This window comes from Sminthopsis crassicaudata, chromosome 2 (assembly GCF_048593235.1).
Source record: "Sminthopsis crassicaudata isolate SCR6 chromosome 2, ASM4859323v1, whole genome shotgun sequence".
In the NCBI taxonomy this organism is placed as follows: Eukaryota; Metazoa; Chordata; class Mammalia; order Dasyuromorphia; family Dasyuridae; genus Sminthopsis; species Sminthopsis crassicaudata.
Window position 1 is genome coordinate 419,759,098 of NC_133618.1, and position 26,741 is coordinate 419,785,838.

At 32.5% G+C, this 26,741-nt stretch overlaps 1 protein-coding gene across 1 annotated transcript in view; it reads left to right on the forward strand.

The window, feature by feature from the left end:
- Positions 1–26,741, forward strand: part of TENM2 (teneurin transmembrane protein 2) — a 985,642-nt gene that overhangs the window by 90,621 nt on the left and 868,280 nt on the right. The window contains 1 exon segment of the mRNA XM_074292010.1: positions 5,515–5,790. Coding sequence (XP_074148111.1) covers positions 5,515–5,790 — 276 coding nt within the window.

Here is a 26,741-nt window from a genome sequence, read left to right on the forward strand (position 1 = left end):
TAACTGTTCAAATACAGAATTATCAAGTATCAGAATTAGAGTCAATAAACATTTATTAATTATTTTCTGTATGTCAAGCATTATGCTAAGGACTGGGGATACAATGAAATGCATAAAAAAGTCCCTTCCCTCAAAGAATTCACAATCTAATGGTTGCCCCAATAAAGGAAAAGCTGAGAAGCAGAGGTGGAGTGCAGAGTAACTCATGGCCATGATGAAATCATGATGCTAGAATGGCAAGTAATCTTAAAGAGAAGTAGGTTTCTGAATTGATTTCCTTTTGTGGAATGGTGAAATTCTGGAAATTATGAAGTCCAGGAAAATAGCTGAGTAGGAAATGAGGACAAGAAATCCCTGGATGCCATCCTTAAATAGTAGAGGATCTCAGAGGAGCTCTCTAACAAGAGAGGTACCCTTCAGAGTACAATACTCAGCTACAAGATTGTTGTCAACTCATTGTCATGGCTCACTATTTTTTTTTTTTGAAGAACCTAATTACAGAGTGATAGGATTCTTGTAGTCAGAAATACAAGCATAGCTAATTTCTTTACCTAAGGTAACTGGACTACATTTTTAATACTGCAATTGATTTTTAATCATGTTGGCATTTTCACCACTAGTGCAGAAAATAAGTTCAAGTTTAAGAGGCTACTGAATGTGTTATTTTTGTTTAGGAAATGACAGTCATTCAAACCATTTGTGGGTGTTGTTTCCTTGTTGGAGGTTTTCCAGAAAAAGATGAGAAAAATATCTAGGGATATAGATAGAAAGATAGATAATTATTTTTCCTGAATGATTAATACAAGTAGAGAATACCATATTCATTTTCCTGTTTTGAGATTGTAAAGGTGGCAGAGAAATTTATGGAATTTGAGAATCCTTTCATTTCATTCATATCCATCTGCATATACACTTGAACCAGAACTTCATTGCTTACATCCGAGTAATTTTTTTTTCCAACTGAGGTCACATTTGCCTAACACCAGGCAACCAGATAAAAAGAAAATCATTCAGATAAAAATTCAAACTCTCCTAATATCCAAATGCTTAGTTCTCTATGAATAAATATTCAGATTTTTTAAAACTAAAGCATTCAGTTTTCATCTCTATTTGTGACATATGTTGTATGGAATGTAGGAAGGATTTTGGCTCAGAAAATCTGGCTTGAAGTCACATATCTACTACTTTTTAGTCAGGGGAAATTCTCAAATTGCTATAACAAAATTGCTATAACAATGTAAATGAAAAGGACAATAGTAATGGAAAAGTTTATTGGTACTTAGTGGACACCTAACAGGTCAGATGTAATACATCTGCATTAGTGTCATTTCCATTAATAAAACAATATTTGTTTCTGATTTGAACTTTTTGGTACTACCAAGGACTTTAGTGGTGAGATCTCAAGAAGCTATGAAAAGATATATACTATGAAAAGAATGTTAGCTCTGGAATCTAACAATTTGATTTCAGGCCCTGCTTTCTAACTGTCTCTGTGAATATGGCTAAATCTCTAAATTATCCTTTGCCTCAGTTTCTTTACCTGTAATGGTGAGAGGTTTTAGACTAAGTCATCTCTCTAATCTCTTCCAATCATAGAGCTATTGTAACTATGATCCCAAAACCTTTCTTTTCTCAGTTTCTAATAGCTGTAGCTCTTGAGGAATAGGGCACTACAACATATGAAAAGGTGTTTTCTGTATCAGTTCTTTATAGAAGGTACTTCCTTGGATGACTAGATTGGGGCTCAAAGAAACTATGTAAGAATCTCCTTCCTTTGAAGAGCTGGAAGAAATGAGGAATATAAGAAATTCAGAGAAGTGCAGGAAGCTATGTATGAACTAATATAGAATGAAATAAATAAAACCAAAACAACATTACATTCAATGACAAAAAATCATGTAAATTGAGAGATCACAAAAAGAATGTTGAATCCAGCCAGTTGGAAAAACCAATTAAAGTAATAGAGAAGAGATAAAGAAATATATCTTTATATTCATGCCAAAGTCATCAGGGATTAGAATGTATGCAATATTAGACTCTCTATATCTGATGTTTTTGATTAAATTATTTTTCTTGTCATAAGAAAGGGTCCCATCTTAAGTGGAAGAGTGAACCAACTGTGATGTAAAGACAAAGTTCATCAATAAACTGTATTAAAATGTAATATCCCTACTGTATTCTATTATGGGTTAACCACATTTGAAGTATCATGACCAGTTTTGAGTAATAGATTTTGCGGACCATTAACAAATTTGAGGTTATACACAGGTGATTAACCAAGATAGTGAGACATATGGAAATGATGTTACATAAATAATGATCAAAGTACCTGAGGATGTTTGACTTGTGGATAGGGAAGATTTAAGGAAGAACGTGAAAGTTGTTTTTATTTACTCTCAGAGTTATTGTGTGAAAAAGTAAGTTGGTTTATTTTTCATAGCTCTATTAAGAAAAGCTGAAATCATTAAATGGAAGGTATGAGAAGTAAAGAAATTTGAAGTCATTATCTGGACAACTTTTCCAATTGTTATTATTTTTTTTAATTTTCCAATTATTGAAGTTGTCCATTAATTGAATAATCTGCCTTGTGAAATAGTGAACTCTTGGTGGCTGGAAATATTTAAGAGAAATTGACAGATCATGTTTTAGGGCTGTTATTTGACTGGTAAGTTAGATTAAGTGACTTGTAGAGTCCCTTTAATGTGAAGCTTCTGCCATTGAAAGATACTGACATTCATTTTATCTAACAGTTTTTAAGCTCTTCTTAAAAATACTTTATTTAAACATTTAACTCACAACTTTGTACGTAGGAGATCTTCAATAAATGTTGATTGAATTGAATTGAACTAAGTAATAATAGTGTTGCTATGGAATTCCAGTTCCTTCTGATAAGTTATCCCTTTGATACAAAGGAATGGGGTTCTTTGGTATGCTATGTTTTATGTTCACTACTACCTAGATGAAGACAACAGGTATGCTTATACAACAGATATAAGCCTCTTTATGCAAAAATCTGCCTAAGAATGTTTTGCTTTGAGTGGGTTAAAAGCAGTAAGACCAACCTAACATTTGATGACAAAAAAATTGGTCCAGGAACAATAGGGGAGGAGACAGATAGGAGGTGTTTGGGGAAGACTTTTGTTTCCAGGAGTTGAATTTCCTCTAGTCACTGTCCTGCCCTTTAGTCTCTGCCCTGCCTTTTAATCTCAGAGGTAATCCTGATTTGGGAATTCCCAAGTGAATTCCTTAAGGAATGCCCCACAGGTCTTTAAGGACCATGAAGAGGTCAAAAGATCTATTTTTGTTTCTGAGTTTGCCAGTGGCTCTTATTAAACTAATATATGGAACTATTTTTATATAATGAGCTAGGCATACTATACATAGGGATGAAAATGAGGGAAATTTTTAGCAGAGAGCATGTTGATTTTAGTCATATAAAATTTTATCTACTGGAATTAAGAAACCCCCTACATTTAAAAGTATTAGTGGCTTAATGAATTGCTAGTTGGCCCTGAAATCAGAAATACACTAGGTCCAAGTCATTCCTTTCACATAGATTGTAAGTATGATTCTGGGCAAGTCATTTAAACTTTCAGTTACTTCACCTCCATTCACCAGATCACATTCTGAAATTGCAAGTTGAATAGCAGACATTGAAATGCCTTTATAAAAGGCATTTCTCTACCAGGAGTTCCCTGCATAAATGAAATCACATGTCTTATTCCCTGCCCTATATGTTTATATGTATAGAATGTATATGTGTGTGTATATATATATATATATATGAAATGTGTAAATATTATATGTTTAATATTTATGCTTATAAATACATATACACACATATATAAATATCTCCATATCTGTCTATAAACATATATATCCTTGAAGCTGCAGCTTAAAAAAATCCTTGACAAAAAAAAAATTTTTTGCACTATTGTTTCATAGTGCAAATTTTAAAAAATTACAATATGGAAACATGTCAATAGTAATAAAATATGTGCCCTTGAATTAAGTATAAATTAAGGAACAGCATAAAGTATCAGTCCTATCATATAGGATGCCAGAGGATCAGAATGGAAGGACTGGCTCTTCAGGCATAGCTGAACTCAATAGCTTCAATTTTAAAGTCAATTGAGTCTGAAATGTATATTTTAATGTACAATTATTAGCAATTCCTAAATCCCTAGGATGTAAGCTGGAATTTAATAAATTGGGCTGAGAGAAGGAAACTATGATAGTGTGATAAGAAGTACATAGGGAATAAAGAACACCATTTAGTGATATAAAGATTAGTTATCAGTTCCCTTCTTTCTGCACAGGTAGTAGGCAAATGCCCCTGCTGATATGTATTTTCGCTTGGTTTATCTTTCCAATAGATATGTTTCACTCTGCAGAAAATAATTATGTATAGAATTGGGTTTGATTCATTGAAGCACACTTTTTGGACTATTTACACAGACAAATAAGTCTCAGAAAATCAGTGTGCATTAACAAAAAAAGCCAACTTAAAATATGTTTATTGTAAGTTAATTACAGACTAAGCTGATCTAAAAATCTGGACACTAAAAATGTATCTTTCCCCCAAAAAATTCCATGTTCACATACTATCTCAGTGTTAGATTGAGTTTAACTTTATCTTGAGATCATAAATGATTTGTGACTGATAAGAATGGATAGGATTAACTAAATTTATAAAAAGGGTCAGACTAGAGAAGACTGTGCTGCTTCATGGTTGTTCAATTACTTACAAAATTTCCTATGCTTAGAGCACCAAATGTTGAGTTAATTGAATGATATACATTTTTTTAAAATCAATAAGTAGTTTAAGGAGCAAGAGGCTGTACAGTAGGAAGAAATGGTCTTTTTCTATAATTTCTTGTGTTTTAAAAGTTACTTTGTATCTGAGTTTGTATCTGAGCTTCCTAAATCAGGGAAGTTTCACTCTGCAAAAATTTTGAATATTTCTGGTGCTGAAGCTCATTCCTATGGGTTCTGATTCACATGTTATATCAAAATAAAAGCTGGCACATGTTATCATTAGAGACAGCACCACCTCTGTACTGCCAGGACACTGAACAACCTTATGCTTGGCAGGGCTATTGGAGAGATCAAAACACTAAAATCTTCTCTGGACATTTTGTCATGAGAGTGATTATAAGCCCTTAACATTTCTTTGAGTTATGGCCAAAATACTCATTCCTCGTCAAATTATGTGTATATGATGGTTCTCACAATATAAAATGGAAGTTTCTTGGGGTGATATGCTGTTTCATTTTTGTTCTGTATTTCTCAAAACTTAGCAGGATTCCTGATACATAATAAATGCATAATCAATACTTTTTAAGCACTAAATGACCACCTTGCTTAAAAAAAAAAATCTAACTCATTTCTATATTATAATAGTTTTTAACCTGGACAAAAGGCTCTATTTGCTCATTTCTAAGACTATTTTATTTATTTGTTTGTTTAAATTCCCTGAATTTTAATATGTCATTTCTTTTGCTGTCATCCTAGGAACTAACTTCACCCTTGCAGAACTAGGAATCTGTGAACCCTCCCCTCATCGAAGTGGTTACTGCTCCGACATAGGAATTCTTCACCAAGGCTACTCCTTGAGCACAGGGTCTGACGCTGACTCAGATACAGAGGGAGGAATGTCTCCAGAGCATGCTATAAGATTGTGGGGGAGAGGGATCAAATCCAGGCGCAGTTCCGGTCTATCAAGTCGTGAAAACTCAGCCCTTACCCTGACTGACTCTGATAATGAAAATAAGTCAGATGATGAAAACGGTAGGCCTGTTTCTTAAATGCATTGTAATGTTCCAAGCTCTGTACTATATAGAGTTATTTAATTTTTCGTTCATTTATTTATTTTGTACTTCAATAGAAATCCATTCATTTTCCTCTAAACTGACTTTGTCTGCCTACTTTAAGAGGGTGGGGGAAGACTAAACTATACCAGAAAGAAGAAGAGTATTTTAAAATCACATTTTGATGATAACAGAGTATTCTGGTATAGTCTGTTGGTCTTATTAGCAAGTAAATTACATTGCAAAGAAGGCAACTTGATAAACTATGACCTATACCTGAAAATGTCCTCTCTCTGTGAGTTTCTAGGTCTTTGTATTGATTTCCCCCCTAAATGGCAACCTGGGTTATTTTCCTCATGAAGATCTCTTAAGAATACCACCTTATCTTATACTTTCATTTCCAGACAGCAATGCCTCATATCCGTACTGAAGATCAAACTTGTAGCAGATGCTCTAGAGTTTAATAATGACAAATAGGAAGAAACTTGCCTTCAAAAAAGTATTCCCTTACATGTTTACTTTTCGCCTTGGTGCCTATTTAGGTTAATAATATGCCACATCTTTTCTATCACAATCACTATCACTTATCCATCAGCTTTGTAGGTGGGTTTTAATGAAACTTTGGAAGCTTTGTTGAAAATTAAATGCTTCTGATCATTAAGCGGTAAGTATGGGCAAAGCCTGAACAAGCCATTAAAGAGATAAGGTCCTTATTTGTGTATTTGTTTGAGATGCTTAACTGATTTTGGTTTTCAAGGAAAAAAAAAAATTAAGAGATAAATTGCATTAGGCCAAGTTGATCTTTGAGGAAAACATCAAATGCTATATTATTTGTTATGAGTGAATTGTATATTTGGAATGAAAATTGCCGTTAAAAAGGTTTACAAATAGATCAGTTAAGAATGTTTATACAAAACACTTTAAGACTTCTGCTAGAACAGCCATAAGTATTTTCATATATTAAAAAAAGAAATTTGTAGTGTGACAGCTTGTCGTGAATGGCAATGCAGAGCTAAACATCATCAGAATCCAAAATGTGCTGAAAATACATCATTTTGGGGGTAAGTTACATGCTTTTAAAGAAAAGTCACCACATCTCATTTAAATTTATGTTTAATTCTGCAATAATTTATTCCAGGGAAGGGGAAAAGAGATGTATCTTACTCATGTCACAGTACAACGCCTGTAGCTAATCAAGGTTTCCTCTCAAGTAAAATACCACACTTGACTTCTTAGGACGTAATTTTGGAATTTAAAAAATTGTAATACTTGGCACATTTAGCATTTTAAGGTACTTATTCAATAGGAAATTACTTTTAGAAGTTTTTGTATATAATAAAAAATTAAATCAATTTACTGATGTTCTTTCTCAACTTCAGTATATGTCAGATATGGTCAAAAAACTTGGCCAAATTTCAAGCAAAGAAACTTTAGATTTAAAAAAATATATATAAAATCTCCAAATAAATATATTGCTTGTATTTTTAGAGATTTTTTTAGGACCTATGTATATGTTAGTTTTATTAAGCATAAACATTCCATTTTAGTCATAATTATTTTAAATCAGCTGCATTGTTACACACTGAGCTAATAATGGGATTTGCCCAGCGAAGCAAGTATAGAGGAAGAAATGCTTACTTTGTATTTACTTAGGAACTGTTATGGATGAAAAAAATTTGTTAATGAATTATGTCAAATGAATGAGTAGACTGAAGGTGTTTTCTTGTTCTCTTTTCTTGATATTGGTCAAGAATTTACATTTTAAAAGTTTTTCTACCTCTAAAAAATCCTATGCTAATCTTCCACATGCTTTTGGGAAAGCATTCCCTGTATCTGGATACCAGCTGCTATACTATTGACATAGTACAAAGATAGATATGCTGGGAATAAGAAAATAGTCTGAAAGGAAAGGGTTTTGTGTGTGTATGTGGGGGAGGGAGGGAGTTCCAAAGTAGAAAGAATATACTAAATTCAGAACCCAAGATCAATTAGAAGTAGAATTATCAATATTATTAGAAATGTGTGTGTTGAGGATATTATTTTCCCAGAAATGAAAACAAGGGATTTTACATGTGAAGTTATAAAATATTTACTAAGATAAGAAATTACTATCCTGCAAGCTGAGGTGTTAACTTCAGTAAACTCATTGCTCTTTCTCTTTGACAAATTCTGTTTAGCTCAAAAAGAAATCAATGCTTTTTCACATCACTGACTTTATGAAGTTTGGGAATGTATTATCATATAGATTGACAGTTGCCCCACTGGTTCCACATAGCAGCATGGACACTTACAAAACCATCATTAATTTCTCATACTTGTACCCTGCCATGGCTTCCTACATAATAAACCCCATATCCTTCAGAATCAAATCAATAACTTTTTAGGTATGCACCTCTTGAAGAGGAAGTAAGGAGATGATATTTCAAGGGATATTCTCTCCAATAGTTTGGAGGTTTGAGGAGATATTATAAAATAAGACTTTTCTTGGTCTGGGATTTTATACATAAGCTTACTTGTTGAATCTTGAGGTGCATGAAATTTCAGAGAATCATTCATTGATTTTATTTAGAGTTTTTCTTTTTTCCTTTCCTTACTAACTGGTTATATTACAAAGCATCCTAAGAAAAGTTAATTCATTTCAGAAACTAACACTCCAATGCATCTGAGTTTAAGACTCATCAATCCTTTAAAAAAGATAAAACAAATTCTACTCCCTGCCAAGGCTAGTCTTTCTAGTTGGATTTGTGTTGATGTGCTATAACTGAAAACACTATTAAACCACTCAGCCATTTTTTTTTTTAAATACTGAATACATAGATATACTAACCTTTCTACACTCACCAACATTTGGGATTTGTCATTTAAATGGCCAAAGCTGAAAACCAAATCAGTTCCTGTGCTAGTATATTATACAATTCAAAATTTCTTTCCCAATTTTTCTCTTCTTAAAACACTCTCATGGAATATTAAGTTGTTTTAGGTTCTATAATTTAATGATAGTTTATTTAGAAAAGAAAATGAGTCCTGAAAGTAGCTGGATAGTCTTTGCAATGGTGAAAGACTTTGTACGTAAGTTGAATTTTCTAGGAACTGCCAAAGTACAATGTCACCTTTCCCCCTGCTAACTGTCCCATTTAAAATATGTCCTCCTCAATGCCCTCCATATCACCTGAGAAAATGGGACACCCAATAATACACTATAGTAACTAATTGCATCCTTAAAAATGTAAGATAGCACATACTGTTCTGTGTAGTTTGAATCCCTGAGGCAATTTCTTCACCTTAGGGACAGATATATGTCCTTCAGTTTTATAGCATAGTTTTAGTTACATTTGCTGGAATGGAAGTCCAGAGAGAGCAAAGTATCATGGCTATGAGATACTTGCAATGACTCCTAAGACTTGGGTGAAATTATTGTATTTTTCTTCTCATTCTTTACACATGGTAATTGTGGAAAACATTTATTTTCATTCATTGCCAGTGAGTTGGGAAATTGTAAATTCTCATTTTGTACCTTGAGGTAGAAAATGTAAATGTTGGGTTAATTCCACTGTATTACACAAAATCATTTAAAAAGTAAGCTGGTACTTTGCACAAAATGGATTATTTGTATAATACCTTTGGCAGTCTGTCTCTCTGGTGAGTCATTAGATTGTGAGTCAATTTGGCATATCTTCTCATGTGTCTCTTCCTTCAGTATGGCATTGGGAATATCTCATCAGTACTTGATAAATGTTGTCCATCTAGATGAACAAACCCTGGAGGTAGGTTATTGTTTTCCCTTGGGTCCCATTTTAGCTGTACCAAGCTGAATCTAGCTTCTCTAGCCAGATTCTACTCATTTATATCTTTTAGGCACATATTCTTCAAATCATTCTCTTACCTCCTAATCAAGGTTATAACCTAGGAAGAGAGCGTCTTCTCAATTAACTACAAAAGAAACTTGTTTAGCTTTATTATTATAATAAATTATATTAAATCTAGTTGGTATTTTATATTGCCATATCTGTGTATAATTACCAAGCCTGCTAGTTTCAAGATCAAAAGTCATTAGTGCTTTCTAGACATGATTAAGAATTCATAATTTGTCATAAAAAGGGATGTCAAACAGTCCAAAAATGAATGTCAGAAAGTCCAAAGTAAAGAATGAGTTTAGCTTTTAAAAAAGAAAAAAGTGAAAAAATACCTATTCATTCTTTAGTATGTCATAAATTGGAATTGGGGGAAAAAAAGCACTTTGAGACTCTCATTTTATCTTTTTTTTTTTTTTTTTAAAGGTTAATTGTTCTAAATCCTTAATTTCAAATAGTATACATTGTGGGGGCTTGTTTTTTTCATTTTAAATTTGTTGAAAAAAAATTTTAGTAGTATATAGTGAATTACAGAAAGCCAAACATTAGAACAATATGAAAATGCTTTAGGATCTACAGTTCAGTTGTTTGAAGATTCAAAGTAAAAGAATAGGCTTGCTTATAGGCAGGACTTAAGAAAAGTTATTGAGGGAAGATCAAAGAATGATTATCATAGTGTCTAAAAATGTGGCTTATGATAATATGAGATCAAATGATCAAATTTGCCCACAAAAAAGTTTTAGAGTTGACTTTCAGCCAAAATAAAAAATAGTTGCATTTTTTGTAGGATTCATATTTGGGAAAGTGTGGATATGTGTGAGAAAATACATCTTATTTCTATTGCATATATTCTCATTTATAAATTAAAATGTAAGAGTTTGGAGGGGGTTCCCCCTCTATTGTGGTTGTTTTTTTTTTATCATGTTTATAATTGCTCCCTGAGGCTCAGAAACAAGGGGTACATTCTGTAGCTACAATAAGTAAAATAAAGGCCTAAGCCTTACTGTTGGCAAGGGTAGGATGATTCTGTTACATATGTAATCTCCAGGCCTTCGGGGAGACTTTGAGTTTGGTGGATAATCATTTGGTTTTAAGCTGCTGAATTTCTGATATCACTGCTTTGCTTCAGTAGAACAGCAAAGGGAAACAGGGTTAAAAGCTTTGTCAGAGCATAATCACGAACTCCCAAAGCCAGGAAAGTTTAACTTTTTTGTCCATTCAGTCAACATTTTTTTCAATTTTTTTTGTTTTTTTTTTGGTTTGTTTTTTTTTTTTTGGTTAGGGACCAAATTTAATTTATGTAATGGGTCAGCTAGGAAAGCTATAAATCCACTATAACAGTATTAAAGAATAGGAGTAAAAGATAATGAAGTTGATAGTATAAATTTTCATCATACAAATCTACACAGGAAATAATATTCAACTAGAAAGATCTTGAAAAAGTATGAGAAGTAATGAGACTTTTCATTTGCCTATTTTGAAACTGGGCCACAGTTAAGTGGAAGGAAGACATAAACTTAATAGATTTGTGGAAACGGTGAATATCAACCTGTTTATTCATGTGAGAAAAAAGAAGCTTCTTGTGATTCAATTTTAAGTAGCTGTTATAAGAACAAAGACAAGATTCTTCTACTGGATTCCCCTCTCCCCCAATTCTCTTAATTCAATAATGGGGAGTGTTGCATGAGACTTCAAATGGGAAGACACAAAAGCATATGTGGAGAGCTCATTTCCATGAATAACTTGGGGAAAGTTTGAATGAAAAAGGGAGTAGATGAAAGAAGCCAGTCAGGAAAAAATAATTAAGACAAAATAAAACACATGACAATGATTCCCACTTCTAGATTAGATTTGATAGGTCATAGAGAGACATTATAACATTAATAGATTGTTGTTCAGTCATTCCAGTCATGTCTGATTTTTCACAACTCCATATGAATTTTCTTGGCAAAGGTACAGGAATGGTTTACCATTTTCCTTTCCTTCTACATTTTATAGATGAGGAAACTGAGGCAAACAGGGTTAAGTGACTTACCAGGAGTCATACAGATAAGTAAGTGTCTGAGGGAGGGATTTGAACTCAGAAAGATGAATCTTCCTGATTCTAATCCCTGTACTCTATTCACTGTACTACCTAATTACTCAAGGATAATTGATAAAGTGACATAAATTTGAGTCAGGAGACTGATTCAGTAGGCTTCTGACACTTACTATGTGACCTTTGGCAAGGTGCATACATTCTCTGATTCACAAGCATCTCTCTAAAATGCTATGTTTAGATATGTTTGTGAAGTATCATATTGTATTTTTTTTATGCCCAGTCCACTCCTAAAAGTTATAAATCATGTATTTAAATAGCAAATTATGCTTTGAAGATGCTTTTTGCTTTGGAGTTTCAGGTTTGCTTTTTGTAATTCACAACATCCCAAGTGATAACTGGAGATACTCTGAAGTTTTCCAAAAACAAATTCAGAAATTCCTTATCAAAAACATTTGCATCAAGCTAGATGTATGTCTGATTAAACAGATGGACTACTAGGAAGAATTAGGAAATAGACCTAGGAAAAATATCCTCACCAGGTTTAGCTACATCAGCTGATCAAGGAAACCCTAGGGCCTTTAGGAAGGAAGCCATTTAAAGTGGAGGGAAATGACTGAGTAGTAATTATGTTCAGTTTTGATCAGATAAGTGGTTTATGGAGTTTATTGCAGATAAATGGAAGGTAATAAAACTATGGGTAGATCAGGGAAATTCAATGATTTATGAAAGCTCCAAATACCACATGAGAGTGATACAGAGTCCATAGTACTAAGGATGGGAATGAATGAAAGTCAGGAACTCTGATGAATAGAGACAACTCCTCTGCAAAGTGGTGAGTAAAATATTTTGGTAACTGTAACAAGCTAGCTGTCCTTTAGAAAGACATATTTGATTTTGTGTTGTTGAGTTTTGTTTTTTTTTTGTTTTTTGTTTTTTTAAGTACAAAGAGAATATTTGCCTTAGAACATAAATAATTTAAATACAACAATATTTCCTGTTCAAAGGAGCTGAAGGAATTGAAGCTCTACTCTTTGGAAAAGAGGTTAAGAGGCAACTTCATGGAACTTTACCTATTTGAAAGGAATAAAGATGTTATGGGAAGAGCTTTGTTACTGGATTATTTCAGTCTATATCAAATATAAGGGCAAAGAGGGGCATGAACTTTTAATATATGAGAGCTAGGAACCAGAGGAAATTTGAACTGACAATTCAAAAAGAAATAGAAAAAGTATAAATGGAAATGTATTTGAAAAGTTTGGTTGAAGCATGTACACAAATATTAGGGGCTAATTTTGGTTTTCTTTTTTCAATGAAACAACAAAGTAATCTCAGATGACATTTTTTATTTAGTAATACTATGCATTTTTTTAAAACTTGATATGGTTCAGGAATTATTATTTCTAATAATTTAAGCAACAAATCATTACATAAAAATCATTAGTGAAATTTTTAGCATGTGAACTTCCATATATCTTTTAATTTTCTCTTTTTAAACTTTGCTGAATTGAAAGCATTCCCCTAATGGTTCATTGCTCAGCCATGTGACAGGTACCATGGGAGATTCAAAGAAGTGTTGGACAAGGTCTCTCTTTACAATCTATTGGTACAAGCCAATAAACGACAAGTGTCAGAATAAGTGGTATTCTAGGTAATAAATACTATAAGAGTTCAGAGGAAACAGAGATCAATATAGACTTGAGTGGTAATGACTGACTTTAAGGTTTGCAAACCATTTTGTATACATTATCTCATTTAACTGATCCTTTCCATGACCCTGGGAAATAAAGACTACTGATATTATTATCCAGATTTTATAATAGAGGAAACTGAAGTGAAAAATGTTAAGTAATTTTATTCAAGGTCCTAAAAGTATTAAGTTTCAAAGATAGAATTTGAATCTAAGTTTTCAAGACTCCAGGTGAATGTATTTTGTATTTGTTTGACATAGATATGAACAAAAATAAGGATTGGTTTAGACCTTGAAATGTAACTATAATTTGGTCAGATGGGAAGGAATAAGGTTTTATAGAACAAAGAAAAAAATCCTGTGAAATAAGTCCATATGAACTTGGTGAGATCAGGTGATGGTGAATTAACCAACATGTCTAGGAAATAGATTTCAATTTGAGGTAAATTCTTTAAACCCTACAGGTCTCAGTTTCCTTATGTATTTAAATTGATAAGGTTTATTTTATTAGATCAGGGATTTTTAAATTGGGATTCATGAATTTTAAACAATCTATTTTTTGATAATTGTTTTTCAGTATAACTGATTTCCTTAGAAATTCTGTGGATTTTATTTTATGCATTTAAAAACATTATTATTGGAATGGGCTTTACCAGGCTTCTTAAGGAGTCCATGATGCAAAAAAGCTTAAGAATCCCTGGACAAAAATTATCTCTAAGAGCCTTTCCAACTCTAAACCTTATGATATTCTTGAAACTTAAGTTTAGCTTAGGTAAGGGGAGCCTTGAATGAATCTAAGCTATTAGCTTTGATATTAGGTTTGGTCCTATAAGCATTTTTAAACTATTAAAAGGTTTTGATTAGATTAGGAATGAACATAAAATAGTATTTTTGAAAAGATTAATTTTGTTACAAAGTTCAGGGCAAATTGAAATGAGATGTCACTTATGTGACAAAAAGATCTAAACTGTGATGATGGCAATAGTAATGCAAAAAAAAAAAATATATATATATATATATATGTGTGTGTGTGTGTATGTATATATGTATTTTGTCATATGATTTTTATATGTATGTGTATATACATGTATATACATATACCTACACATACATACATATATATAAAATTTGTCTTCTTAGGCATTATTTACCTTCCTGCATTTCAGAGTCAGAATCAGGCCAAATTGGCCCTGTCTCTGTTGGGTTTTCCCGTGGCATATCGTGGCTCATCTTTTTGCCTTTTCACTAGCTGTCATAAAGCTTACGATACACTTTCTCTTTACTTCCAGCTCCCTTTCCAGATGTATTGCAAGCACTACCTTTTAAATGAAGCCTTTCCAATCCCCTCAACTCTTAGTAATCTCCCTTTCTAACTACTTTAGATTTACAATTATTGTCTCTGCATTTTTTTTTCTCTGTATACGTATGTATTTTCATGTTTTCTCCCTCAAAAGAATGTAAGTACTGTGAGAGTAGGATTATGAGAAGCCAATGAAATAATATATGGGAATGCTTATATAAGTGTTATGTAAAAAGGCAGTTCATCATACTGGATGGTACACAGAAACAAGAATCTCTAAGTTCAAGGCCTATCCCAATGCATACTGATTGTGTAACTCCCAAGCAAGTTATTTAATCTCTCAGTATCTTAACCAGTGGTATCAAATTTAAGTAGAAACAGAGCTACTTGATGCATACATGAGGATTCCTACTGGCCACATGTTACCTTAGAAAATCACATTTTGAAATTATCTATGTTCTATTGTATTTTTAATTTTTTTTGTTAAATAGATCTCAATCATTTTTTTTTCCCTAATCACATTTTTATCTGGTTCAGTATCTGAAGAAGATTGCAGATTGTGGCCTGCTGGCCAAATGTTTGACATCTCAGCCCTATAACACTCCTTTAAATTATAAATTGCAGAGAAGGTGGCCACTTGCACTGGTAGGAATTCCCTCTCTGGAATTAACACTATCAGTGAAATCACAGTTCTAAAATTTACCTATCTATCTGTATTAGCTATTATTTTTGTAAGTAGCATCTCTGAGTTTCAGACAACTCTTTAAGATTTATTTAATCAGTTATAGAGGGATTGCCAACTGTGGTATTGTAAAAAATTCAAAAAATGAAAAAAAATCACATATTGATATATTTAGCCTATTAAATCAAATCAGCTATTAGTTTAAGGAACTAACATTCCTTCTCCAGAAAAAAACATCAAATTGGAAGTTGAAAAGAGGGAACCTATTGTATAAATTATGTTGTGAAGGTCTTAGGATTATCATAGGATATCACTACAGACTATTAACTGTAATGCTGTTTACTCTGCTGACAAAAAAAAAATTGAGATTTTTACAATATCATAAAAAGTTAAACCAGATATCCAGATATATAAGAAAGAGAGTATGGATTACACAGTAAAAATTGGAACAAAAAATGGAATTGAATCACATTAATGAATGCATTGGTGTAGCAATGGTTAATCCTTTTTTAACTAATATATGTGGATATTGATATCTTTTGTTTGGTTAGACAAATATATGTATGTGTAATTATATATTGGATTTATGTGTAGATATTGTATAAGCATGTATGTTTATGTTTATGTGTTATGTCTATGTGTGACTCCATATTGAAATATAAATTTAATCTATGATTTAATTCCTTTAAAAAGTCCCCAATGAATAGTATCAGTTCATTATCTTCTCTGAAATTTATTCCTTTATAGAGTTTCATGACTATAGAGTCCTAGGTCTTTCTGAGTCTGAAGTCACTCTTCTATATGAAAATACCTCTCACATATGCCTTTGGCTCAATAAGCTTCTTCAGGGTAGCAATAGCAGGTTTTTTGTTTGTTTCTTTGTTGGTTTTGTTTTGTTTTTTAACCTTTATATCTCCCAGGCCTAGTATATCATTGAAAACTGGAGACTGAGGGGATATTGCAACAAGAATCTCTGTTAAAGACCTCATTTCTCAAATATATAGAGACAGGAGTCAAATTTATAAAAATATAGGTCATTACATAGTTCATAAATAGTCAAAGGATATGAATAGGCAGTTTTCATACAGAGAAATAAAAGCTATCTATACTTATATGAAAAAATGCTGTAAATTACTATGGATATGCAGAGAAATGCAAACTAAATCAACTCTAAGGTACCATCTCAAAGTAATAAGAGTGAGTAATTTGACAAAAACAGGAAATATTAGATGTTGGAGGGGATGTAGGAAAACTGAGACTCTAATTGCATTGTAGGTAGAGTTGTGAACCACTACAGTCATTCTGGAGAACAGTTTGGAACTGTGCTCAAAGGGCTATAAAATTTTGCATACCTTTTGATCCAGCAATAATACTGTTAGATTTATATCCCAAAGACATCCATAGAAAGTGGGGGGAAGAACCTATTTGTACAAAAATAATTATAGCAGTTCTTTCTCTTATGGTTAAGAATTGGAAATCAAAAAGATGCCCATCAAGTGGGAATGGCCAAATAAAATGTGGTATATGACTGCAATGCAATATTATTGTGCTATAGGAAATGATAAGCAGATAAGCAGTTAAAATGATTTCAGAAAAACGTGGAAAGAACTACTCGAACTAACATATGATAAAATGAGCAGAAACCAGAGAATATTGTACCCAATAACAGCAGTGATCAACTGTGAATGGTTTAGGTATTCTCAGCAGTACAATGATTCAAGAAAATCCCAAAGGACTAATGATAAAGCAAATTATCTGCCTAGAGAGAAAGAACTGATATCAGATGAATGTAGACTGAAACATGTAGTTTTTTGAAAAAAGGTGGGAAAGCTTATTGAATAGATAGATCTACTATAAAAACAATATAAGGTTTGAACTTCCACTCTGATTGAAACACAGGTAAAGACATAGAAAAATAATATGGTGTAACTGAAAAACAAATAAACAATAGAAAGGAACAAGCAAGCAATAGACCAGATTCCAAACCCAGGTCTTTATTAGGACAAGTCTTTAACTTTTCTAAATCTGAATTGGGTCAGAAAGTTTATCATTTAAAGGTTGTTTATTTTTTCATTTAAAGCTATGAAAAACATGTGGTGACTCTTCTAAATTATACCCAAATATTTTTACTATTAGGACTTCACCTAAAATGCATGATTTTCCTATAATATCAACAATCTATAAGATCAGTGACATCAAAAGATTGACTTAAATCATTGCATTAGGGCTTTTTTTTTTTTTTTTTTTTTTTTTTTTTTTTTTTTAAAGCTAGCTTGGAGGGAAGGGGGGGGATGTTCCTATTAAAAATCTGTTGTTGAGAATGCAATACTTTATTCCGGATTGTTAATTTATTACAAACCAAGGACAGAATTGCAAATCACATGATGAAAGGAACTTCACATCTGCTAAGCCAGCCTGTGAGGCACCTGGTGAAAAGAGAATCGAGTAAATTATGTATTAAACATTCTTATAACTTTCTCCATCTATGGGGCCTTTGATTGGATGAGGTAAGTAATCATAAACACAGTGGTATCCCAGCCATAGGTATATATATATATATATATATTTTTTTTTTTACAAAATAGGTAATTCTGCATGAAGTAAGATTAAAAGCACAGACCACAAAGCGATATTGCCCCCCAAATCATGCAGATGCAATTACTATTAAAACAAGCATATGACTTTGCTAATATATAGCGTTCTTTAATAATTGATGCTTCAGGGAGAAAACAATCAAGTCTTTGTATGCTGGAGCTTCCCGCTTATACATCTTATATGGATGAGATCCCAGTGTAGAGCAGAGAGGAAATGGGTAGTGATCAATAGAATAGTCTCTACTTCCAAAGGTACAATATGGTCCTAGAATCTCAGAGCCATAATTTAGAAACTTAGAGATTATATACTTTTCCTCCTAGTTTAATCAACCCTGTTTAATCAACAAGGTTAGCCCAGTTTATTTTCCTAGAACTCTAATACCAAAAAACCTTAACTACTGGTTAATTAGCATTTCTCCTTGTTGTAAGAGTTAGGAAGGAGGTTCAAGTACCACTTCAGGCACATAGTTTCTGGATGATTTCTAGACAAATTATCAAAACTTTCAATGCCCCAGGCAAGTCTGAGACTATAAATCACATCACTGGGGCAGACTTTTGCACTGATACAGAGGGTTTTTTCCTCAAGATTTCCCTATACTACTCAGTCTTCACTCACTCACTCTTTCATTTCTCTCTAATATTGGCATAAGCAGTCATGAAGAGCTTTGTGGAGCTAAACAAAGAATGAGGGAGCCAATTTTTTTTGTTTATTTGTTTGTTTGTTTTAAGATCTGGGAAAGTTGCTGGAATTGTAAAGCTGATTTTCTCTGGTGGCTACTAAATTTTAGTTATCTATGTGAAATTCCAAACATATTTTAAAGCTATAGTAACATTTGAATGAATGAGTGTTGCTCCTCCCCACCCCCAGTGGGAAAGATTTGAAACAATTGGTATTTGGATTCACTAATATTTTCTTTTAAGTAGAAGAATTTATTCATTTTAGAGCATTCAATCCTTTAAAATCTTAAAGTATTTAATAAAAGGAAAATATAATATGCTTATGATGATTAGGATCCATTATTATAATACAAAGTGTAGAATTATGATTGAGATGGAAAGACTTCTAAATTTCACAGATTTAAGATCAAATTGATGCTTTGAGATTTTTGTTTTGTAATGCCGGAGAAAATGAGCAAGATAAGAGATTAGAGAATATTCAATACAGAATTTATTAAATGGAGAGATTTAATGGGACCAATGGATCCATGGTTAGTCCCAGAGCTGAGCAGTGAATGTCAGATACAGCATTCTTTTAGGGGATAACAAGAACAATGACATAATGGGGAGGTACCAGGATGGGGATGACCTAATGGGGGGAGGCACCTAGGATGACATAATAGGAGGTATTGGAGAGGCTCCCGTTTAAAATGGATAAAGACCTTTATCCCATCAAACTTTAAGAGGGAATAAGTATAGCCTAAGGTCTAAGATATAAGGCTTTTATCCTAACGTTAAAAGGGAATGGTTATAACCTGAGGCAGAGTTACTGAATAGGACAATTAGGGAAACTGGGTCAGGACCTTGAAAGAGAACTGTGGCACAACACTTTTTGATATGAAGTAACAAGTTAGTAATGAAAGCATGAAAAATTTAGTGAAAATGATTGGGGATCTTATATTTTAAAGTCAAATATACTTTGCATAAAATCAGAGTAGCATCATCAGATGGCACCTCAAGAAATTAGAATGTCTTCTTTTAAAACATAAGAGGAATGACCTGATCTCCAATATCAGTGCTTGTTGTAGGAGTATTTGCAATAAGAAAAATTAAAAGGAAGTAAAACACATAACCCTTTAGACAAACCTAAAATTTGAAATGGATCACATCAGCATCAAACCACAAGTAAGCTGGGTTCAAATCCTGCCTTTGATAGTTAATAGCTTTGTAAAATGGAGATAATAATACCTATAAAAATGTTATTTCAGGGCATCATATGATTGTAAGGATCAAAAGAAATGTTGTAAATTGCTAGCACTTTCCAAATCTCAAAGCCCTATAAAAATGCCAGTTTTTACTGCATAGAATAATAAAAAGAAGATAACTTATCTACTAACAGACTTCTAGAATACAAAGGGATTTTAGACAGCACCCATGTATACTTAAACAGGAATTCACTCAAATATTATTGACAAGTGTTGGTCTAGCCTTTTCTTGAAGAGGTCTGGTAACGAGCAAACCATATTCCTTTCTAAGAGAGCCTGTTGGGCAGCTCTAATTATTAGGAAATTTTAGTTCAAGCTGAAATCTGCATTTCTGAAACTTCTACCTTTCACTCCTAATTCTGTTCTATTAGTCTTGGAGGAACCAAAACCATTTTCCATACAAGCCTTTAGATACTTATGACCACTTGAATCCCCAATCACTTGCCAAATCTTCTAAGTAATCTCATTTTTTAAAATTAATCTTCCTATGACATATTTTATGCAAGTCCCTTACCCCATCACCAATTATCTTCCTCTGAATATTCTTCAGTGTAGCAATATCATTTTTTAAGTGATGTACCCACAAATGAATATAATACTCTATATCTAGCCTGAACAGGGTAGAGTACAATGGTATTATCACCTCCTTAATGTTTCAATGCAGAAAGGAATTTACTTTAATTTGGGGGGTTGTTGTACATTACAGATGACTCACGTTGACTTTGAACTCTATTAAAACCTTCATTTGTTGTTGTTTTAGACAATAGCTGTCTGATCATAAATCCTTCATCTTGTACTTTTGAAATTGATTATATGAAGCCAGACGTATGACTTTACATTTTTCATCTTATTAGATTCAGCTCAACATTCTAGCTTAAGTTTTTTAGGATCCTGTATCATCCAGTATATTAACTATCCAAGCTGCCTTGGTGTCACATGAAGATTTAATAAGCGTACCATCTCTGATCTTTTTCAAATTACTGATTTTAAGAAAAAAGTATTAAAACAGAATAGAGCCAACAACAGAGACCATTAGCCATGCCAGCGGAGAATTTGTTCCAGTTTGACATTGAACCATTAATGACTGTTTGAATCTTGCTGTCCATTGTCTTAAATCTATATTGATGTAGATGCATATCTGAATCTAAACAATCATACCATCATTTTGTATAAGAATTGCATGAGAAATAATCCTTTTGCTTTGTTAAAGCTTGAGAAGGCAACTGGTAGAATTGTTCTAGTCTGCAAACCTAGTAACTATCAAGAAAAGTGAATATTTCTACTGAGGTCATGCCATTGTGACTACTCTTTCGTTTTCCTAATGTTTTCTTATATTTTTTTAATGATGCATTCTTGAATTTTGCTAAAAATCAAAGTCAAAATCACTGGTGACCAATTTTTAGACTATTTTCTTTCATTTTTGAAACTCTAAATGAAAGCTTTTTCTAATCTTACTACACCATTCCTGTTCTCTTTCAAAGATTATTGACTAATAGGTCTGATTGTTCAAAAACTGTCATAATTCTTTAAATACTTTGAGATGCAGTTCATGTGTACCTGGTAAATTAATAATCAAGTGAAGTTAGCTGCTCTCTTAACTACTTTTATATTTATCTTGGATTCCAGTTCTCTATAAGCCATTTTAGTTCATCCTTTCCAATCCAAAAAAAAATTATTCTTTTTAGTGCAGAAAGCAGATACAAAATAAGAATTGCCCATCATCTCTGTTGCCTATCACCATTTTTCCAGTCATTCCAAGTGATAGTCCTGTTTTCCTTTCCCTTCTTTTTCATTGATTCTCTCCCTCTCCATAATTATTTAAACAACCTATGTTTTTGTTATCTTTACTTTTTTTTCAGCAGTATCAATTCATTCTGATCTTTATAAGTACAGATAATGTATATTAAACCACACCACAGTTTTCTGTTTACTTTTATTACATTTGCTACCTTCTTTAACATGCCTTTAAAAATCAGATTGATGAGTTGATAAATCACTCTTCATTCATATCATTAAAACTGGCTGATATTAAACTCACTATCATTAGAGAGCTTAAAAAAAAGCTTAACTAATTTTTGTTATTATTTGTTTGGGACTCTGCAGAGAAAATATTTGTTTAGGCATTGGGTAGACTCCTAAAAGCTCTTCAGATTCCTGAGATACCATATTGGACACAGAATGTCAGGCAAGTTTGTGAGAAAGAGAGGAAGAATTTAGGAATATTTCAATGCAATTTGGGGGATCTTGTTTATAATTTATTCACACCTGGTTTAACTTCTAGAAATCAATAAGATTATGCTAATAATTTGTATAGTATTTAAGCAATTATATTTCAAATATGTAATTTAATTTTTTCAAGATCCTCAAGTGTGAAATATTATAAGTGAAAAGACTATGGAACTTAATTCAAAAAGTAGTGACCAACTCAACAAGTAATATCTATTTTCAAAATGTTATTGTCTAAAAGATGTCAATAAATGGTTTCCCAGAATTTGCATTTATGAGTAAGCTCACAAAACCAATTTGATGAGGGAGCTGAGCACAAATCATTGACTGAAAGATAACCTTGACTTTCCAGATCTGGCTAGGTAATAAACCTCACTTCTATTCTCTTCTTTCCTCTCTCCAAAAATGTTCTCCTTCAAAAAAAGCTATAATTCAATAATTTTCTTCCACTCAAAAAGAAATGAGAGCCAATATAAAAATATTTCATCCTTCAGAAGAAAACAATTGGAAGATAATTATTGTGATCAAAATGCCTTGTCATGATTAATTCTACACAGTGAGTATGTTAAATCACGTTCTTGATTTCTGGTTCTTGTGATTAGTTGTTTGGACAGTTTTTTTGTGCTTTTTTTTTTTTTTTTTTTTTTTTTACTCTATAGATGCTTTGTAGATAATGATGCTAAATCATCTTAATTCTGCTTTTCATTACTTTCCCTTTTCTCCAAACCCCAACTTTAACCAAATTTTCCTCTAGTAGTAAAATGAGAACCATTTGCAAGGTGCAAAAGACAAAGTATATAAATCAATATTGGCTGCTTCTTTCCAGTGCAGTGCTAATATTTTTGCCTTAGGCAAGAAGGACCTCTAAATACTAAAATAGCTTTAAACCATTGACTGGTATATTTGAGCAGCATCTATAATGATTTAGTCTTCCAACATTTTATTTGGATATTTCATGGATTTGTATATTTTTTCACATTAAAAACTGTCGTGACAGAAACACACTATGAAAACTTTTTTTATGTTCAAAAAATAACATTTGAAGTTCCTAAAGCTTTGCTTGAGTTCTGCTGTTGATTTCTCCGAAGGGTAAAACATACTGGCAACTCCTCTAGAAAGACCCTTTCAAAAGAAGGTATTAAAGATGAAGTATAAGGATTTTTAGATCAAAAGGATAATGATTTTTTAAAATCTTTACTATGTGATAAATTATTCTGAAGGTATTATAAAGATGTACAAACTTGCACTAGGGAATAACAGAGGGAGTTGGAAGTGACTTTGAAATTAGTATAGACACAGTAGTAAAAGCATAATGTATTTTCTTGAGTTTGTTTATAACTAGGAATTGCTACTGAAAAAAAATCTTAGGTTTTTTTCTTCTAGGGAGAAAATCTATGGTTTAGGGTTTTTTTGTTTGTTTGTTTGTTTGTTAATTGAGGGAAAAAGAAATTTTAAAATATAAATTATCTGGGTCCAGAAAAAGGAAATGTAAATTATATCTACTATAAGATGCCTAATGACTTCATAAAGAGTTTACAAGAAAAATTGCTTCTCTCTTTTTCTTCAGTTTTCCTTTGTATTTGCTATTTAAGAAGAGTAAGTTCACTGAGAATTGTAAATTGATTGCATCCCCTATATACCAAGGTTTCTTGTCAAGAAGAAAATGCTACCCATTTTAGAATCTATCTAACTCCTGAGCATATTTGGACTGTCTGTCTTATCTAGAGACTAAAGGAATATCATTAAACTTGAAGCTGGGTGGGAAGAGTGAGGCAATAGAAAAAGAAAGCTTCTGTACCATTTGAGTGACACAGGGAAGATGAAAGGCAACTGAAATTACAGAATTTCTTGGTTTTTTTTAATCCCCCAGTAGTAACTTATGATGGTGATTTAGTAATATAAAAATGATTGAATATTCATCAGCAGAAGGTAAGATCAGAAGATAGCTTGACTTCAGAGATTGTAAGAGTCCTAAAGGCAAATATTGTGATTGAATATCACTCAGGTCTTGGCCAAGGCAAGTTCAAGTTAGTGAAAATGATAGAGCTTCCTTGTAGTCCCTTAAGGGGAACTTGTCTTTGACAGAACCTGTTTTAACAGCTCCTGTCAATATGACCATGAGTGGCTTGCTTTGAAAAGAAATTGTAACTAGAATTCACATCTAACACACAGTATTTTTAGGCACATTTGCCTGAAAAGGTAAACACATGGTAACTGACATATACTATCTTCTTCTGGATAGTGTTCATTTTTATATACTTGTGAGTTGCTTGATAGCCTTTCCCAGTTATCATGTTTAAAATGATGAGGGGCAGCTAGGTAGCAAAGTGGATAAAGGACCTGAGTTCAAATTTGATCTCATATACTTAACAGCTGTATGACCCTGGGCAAGTTACTGAATTCTAATTGCCTCAGGAAAAAAAAATTGATAATGAGAGCGACAGCTAGCAGGCACAGTGGATTGAGCACTGATCCTGAAGTCAGGAAAACCCAAGTTCAAATACAACCTCAGACACTTAAAACTTCCTAGCTGTATGACCCTGAGCAAGTCATTTAAGCCTAGTTTCTAAGCATCAACAATGAAAAATGAATGATAATGGGAGTTAGTGTTGCATAATAGATAGAACTGATCCCAAATTAGGAACTTCTAGGGTCAATCCTTGACTGATGCACACTAGCTGAGGGAGACTGAACCAAGTATTTTACCTTTAGGTATATTTAGGATCTGGCAACTCTTTAAAACTTTAAGTCAGAGCAGTTAGATGGCATAGTGGGTAGAAAACCAATCCTGAAATGAAAAGGATCTGAGTTCAGCTGTAGCCTCAAATACTTAACATTTCTGAGTTCTGTGACCCTAGAGAACTTAACCCCAATCACCTCACACACAAAAAAAAAAGACTATAAATCACAGAACTTGTGCAGTTCTATACTGGTATTAGGAGTTTCCTTTCTAGAATTCAAGATACCAAAAAAATCACCCATCCTTAATGCCTCTTACCACCCCCTCAGAAGTATTATTATCAGAAGAAGCAGCAGAACCATCATCTCTGGCATTTATATAAAATCACATGATAGGTTGATAGGAAGATAGCTTTAAAGATAACAGGAACCTTAGATGTCTCATTTTAAAATTGGGAAAACTGAGACCAAGGGATTAAGTGATTTGCTCATGGTCACTGAGGCAGGATTTGAACTCAAGTATTCCTGACTCTAAGATTAGTATTTCTTCCACTCTATAACACTGCCTTCAAATAAAGTACCTTTTTCCTACACTGTTTTTCCATATTTTTGAGCTTTGTGACAATTCTCAAAGGTTTGTACTACAAGAATTTGACATTATTGCTCTGGTTATGGGGAGCTCTATTTATGCTTCACTTAGATGGCTCTGAATCAATGCTAACAGTCAGTCTAAAAGTCAAACTAGCAGTATTCTAGTTCTAGAGCTTTGCCACATGAGGCCAAAACAAAGAAAAAACACAGATAAATTTACCCAAGTAAACCCAGGCTTTTAAAAGACTGTTTCCACTTCATCATATCCCTATTAAAAAAAAAAAATTCAACCCTGTCAGAATCTCTTAATAATGGACAATCATCATCAAACACTTTAGACCTGAAGCCACTTTCCTATGGTAATAATGATTTAATAAATAAAAGATATAGCAATCCACAGAATCTTTTAAAAATGAATTAAGTAATTAAAAATTATCAACTGATAAGAAGAACTAATAAATCATAAAATTATCAATGTTATCAAATAATAAGAACTATCAAATGATATAATGCTTAAGGTTTGCAAAGCTTTTTATAATTTCTATTTCATTTGATCTTTATAACTACCTTTAAAAGTAGATGCTATTATTATACCCATTGTATAGATGAAGAGACTGAGGCAGACAGAGATTTACCTAGCTTTTAAGTATTTGAGACAGGAGTTTACTTGTCTTCTTGATTTCAATTCTCATACTCCATGTACTATACTATCTAGTATGAATTCTTATATTTGAATAAATGCTTATAACTGATTTTTTAAAAAATCATTATCTTTGCTGATGTGTTAGTTTAATATTTACTTAAATTTGTTTATAAAGTTTACTGTAAAATATGTACTAATTCACTTTGCCAAATCTCATTCTTTATTTTTAATGATGCCTTTACTTTTGTGTCCAAATCAAGTTCAATTTTCTCCTTTGAACTAAATCCTGACATTGGCAACCCTGTAGTAATTGCGTTATTCTCTATAAGAATATTCATAAAGTCAAACATATTTGATGGACTTAAGTATCTAATAGTTTTATGTAATTTCATGTTTAGTTCTTTCTTTTAAAGTATAACAGTATAAATATTTGACGGGGTGGGAGTGGGGGGGGGGTTCCAGTTTAATCTCTGAATTATCTGCTCAGTGTATCCAGGGTTTGTTTTGGAATCAGAACCAACCCAGTCCAAGTTTGGCCTCTGACTATGAACAAGCACTCACTTTTTCAGTGCACAGTATGACTTCCTAAATTATCAGCTGCAGATCTTTAGAAATTTCTACTCTGGAGAGCTCTTATACCAATTAAATCATAGTCCAGATCCAAAACAAACAAAACCAAATATGTATCAATGAATAAAATAATCAATATCTACAG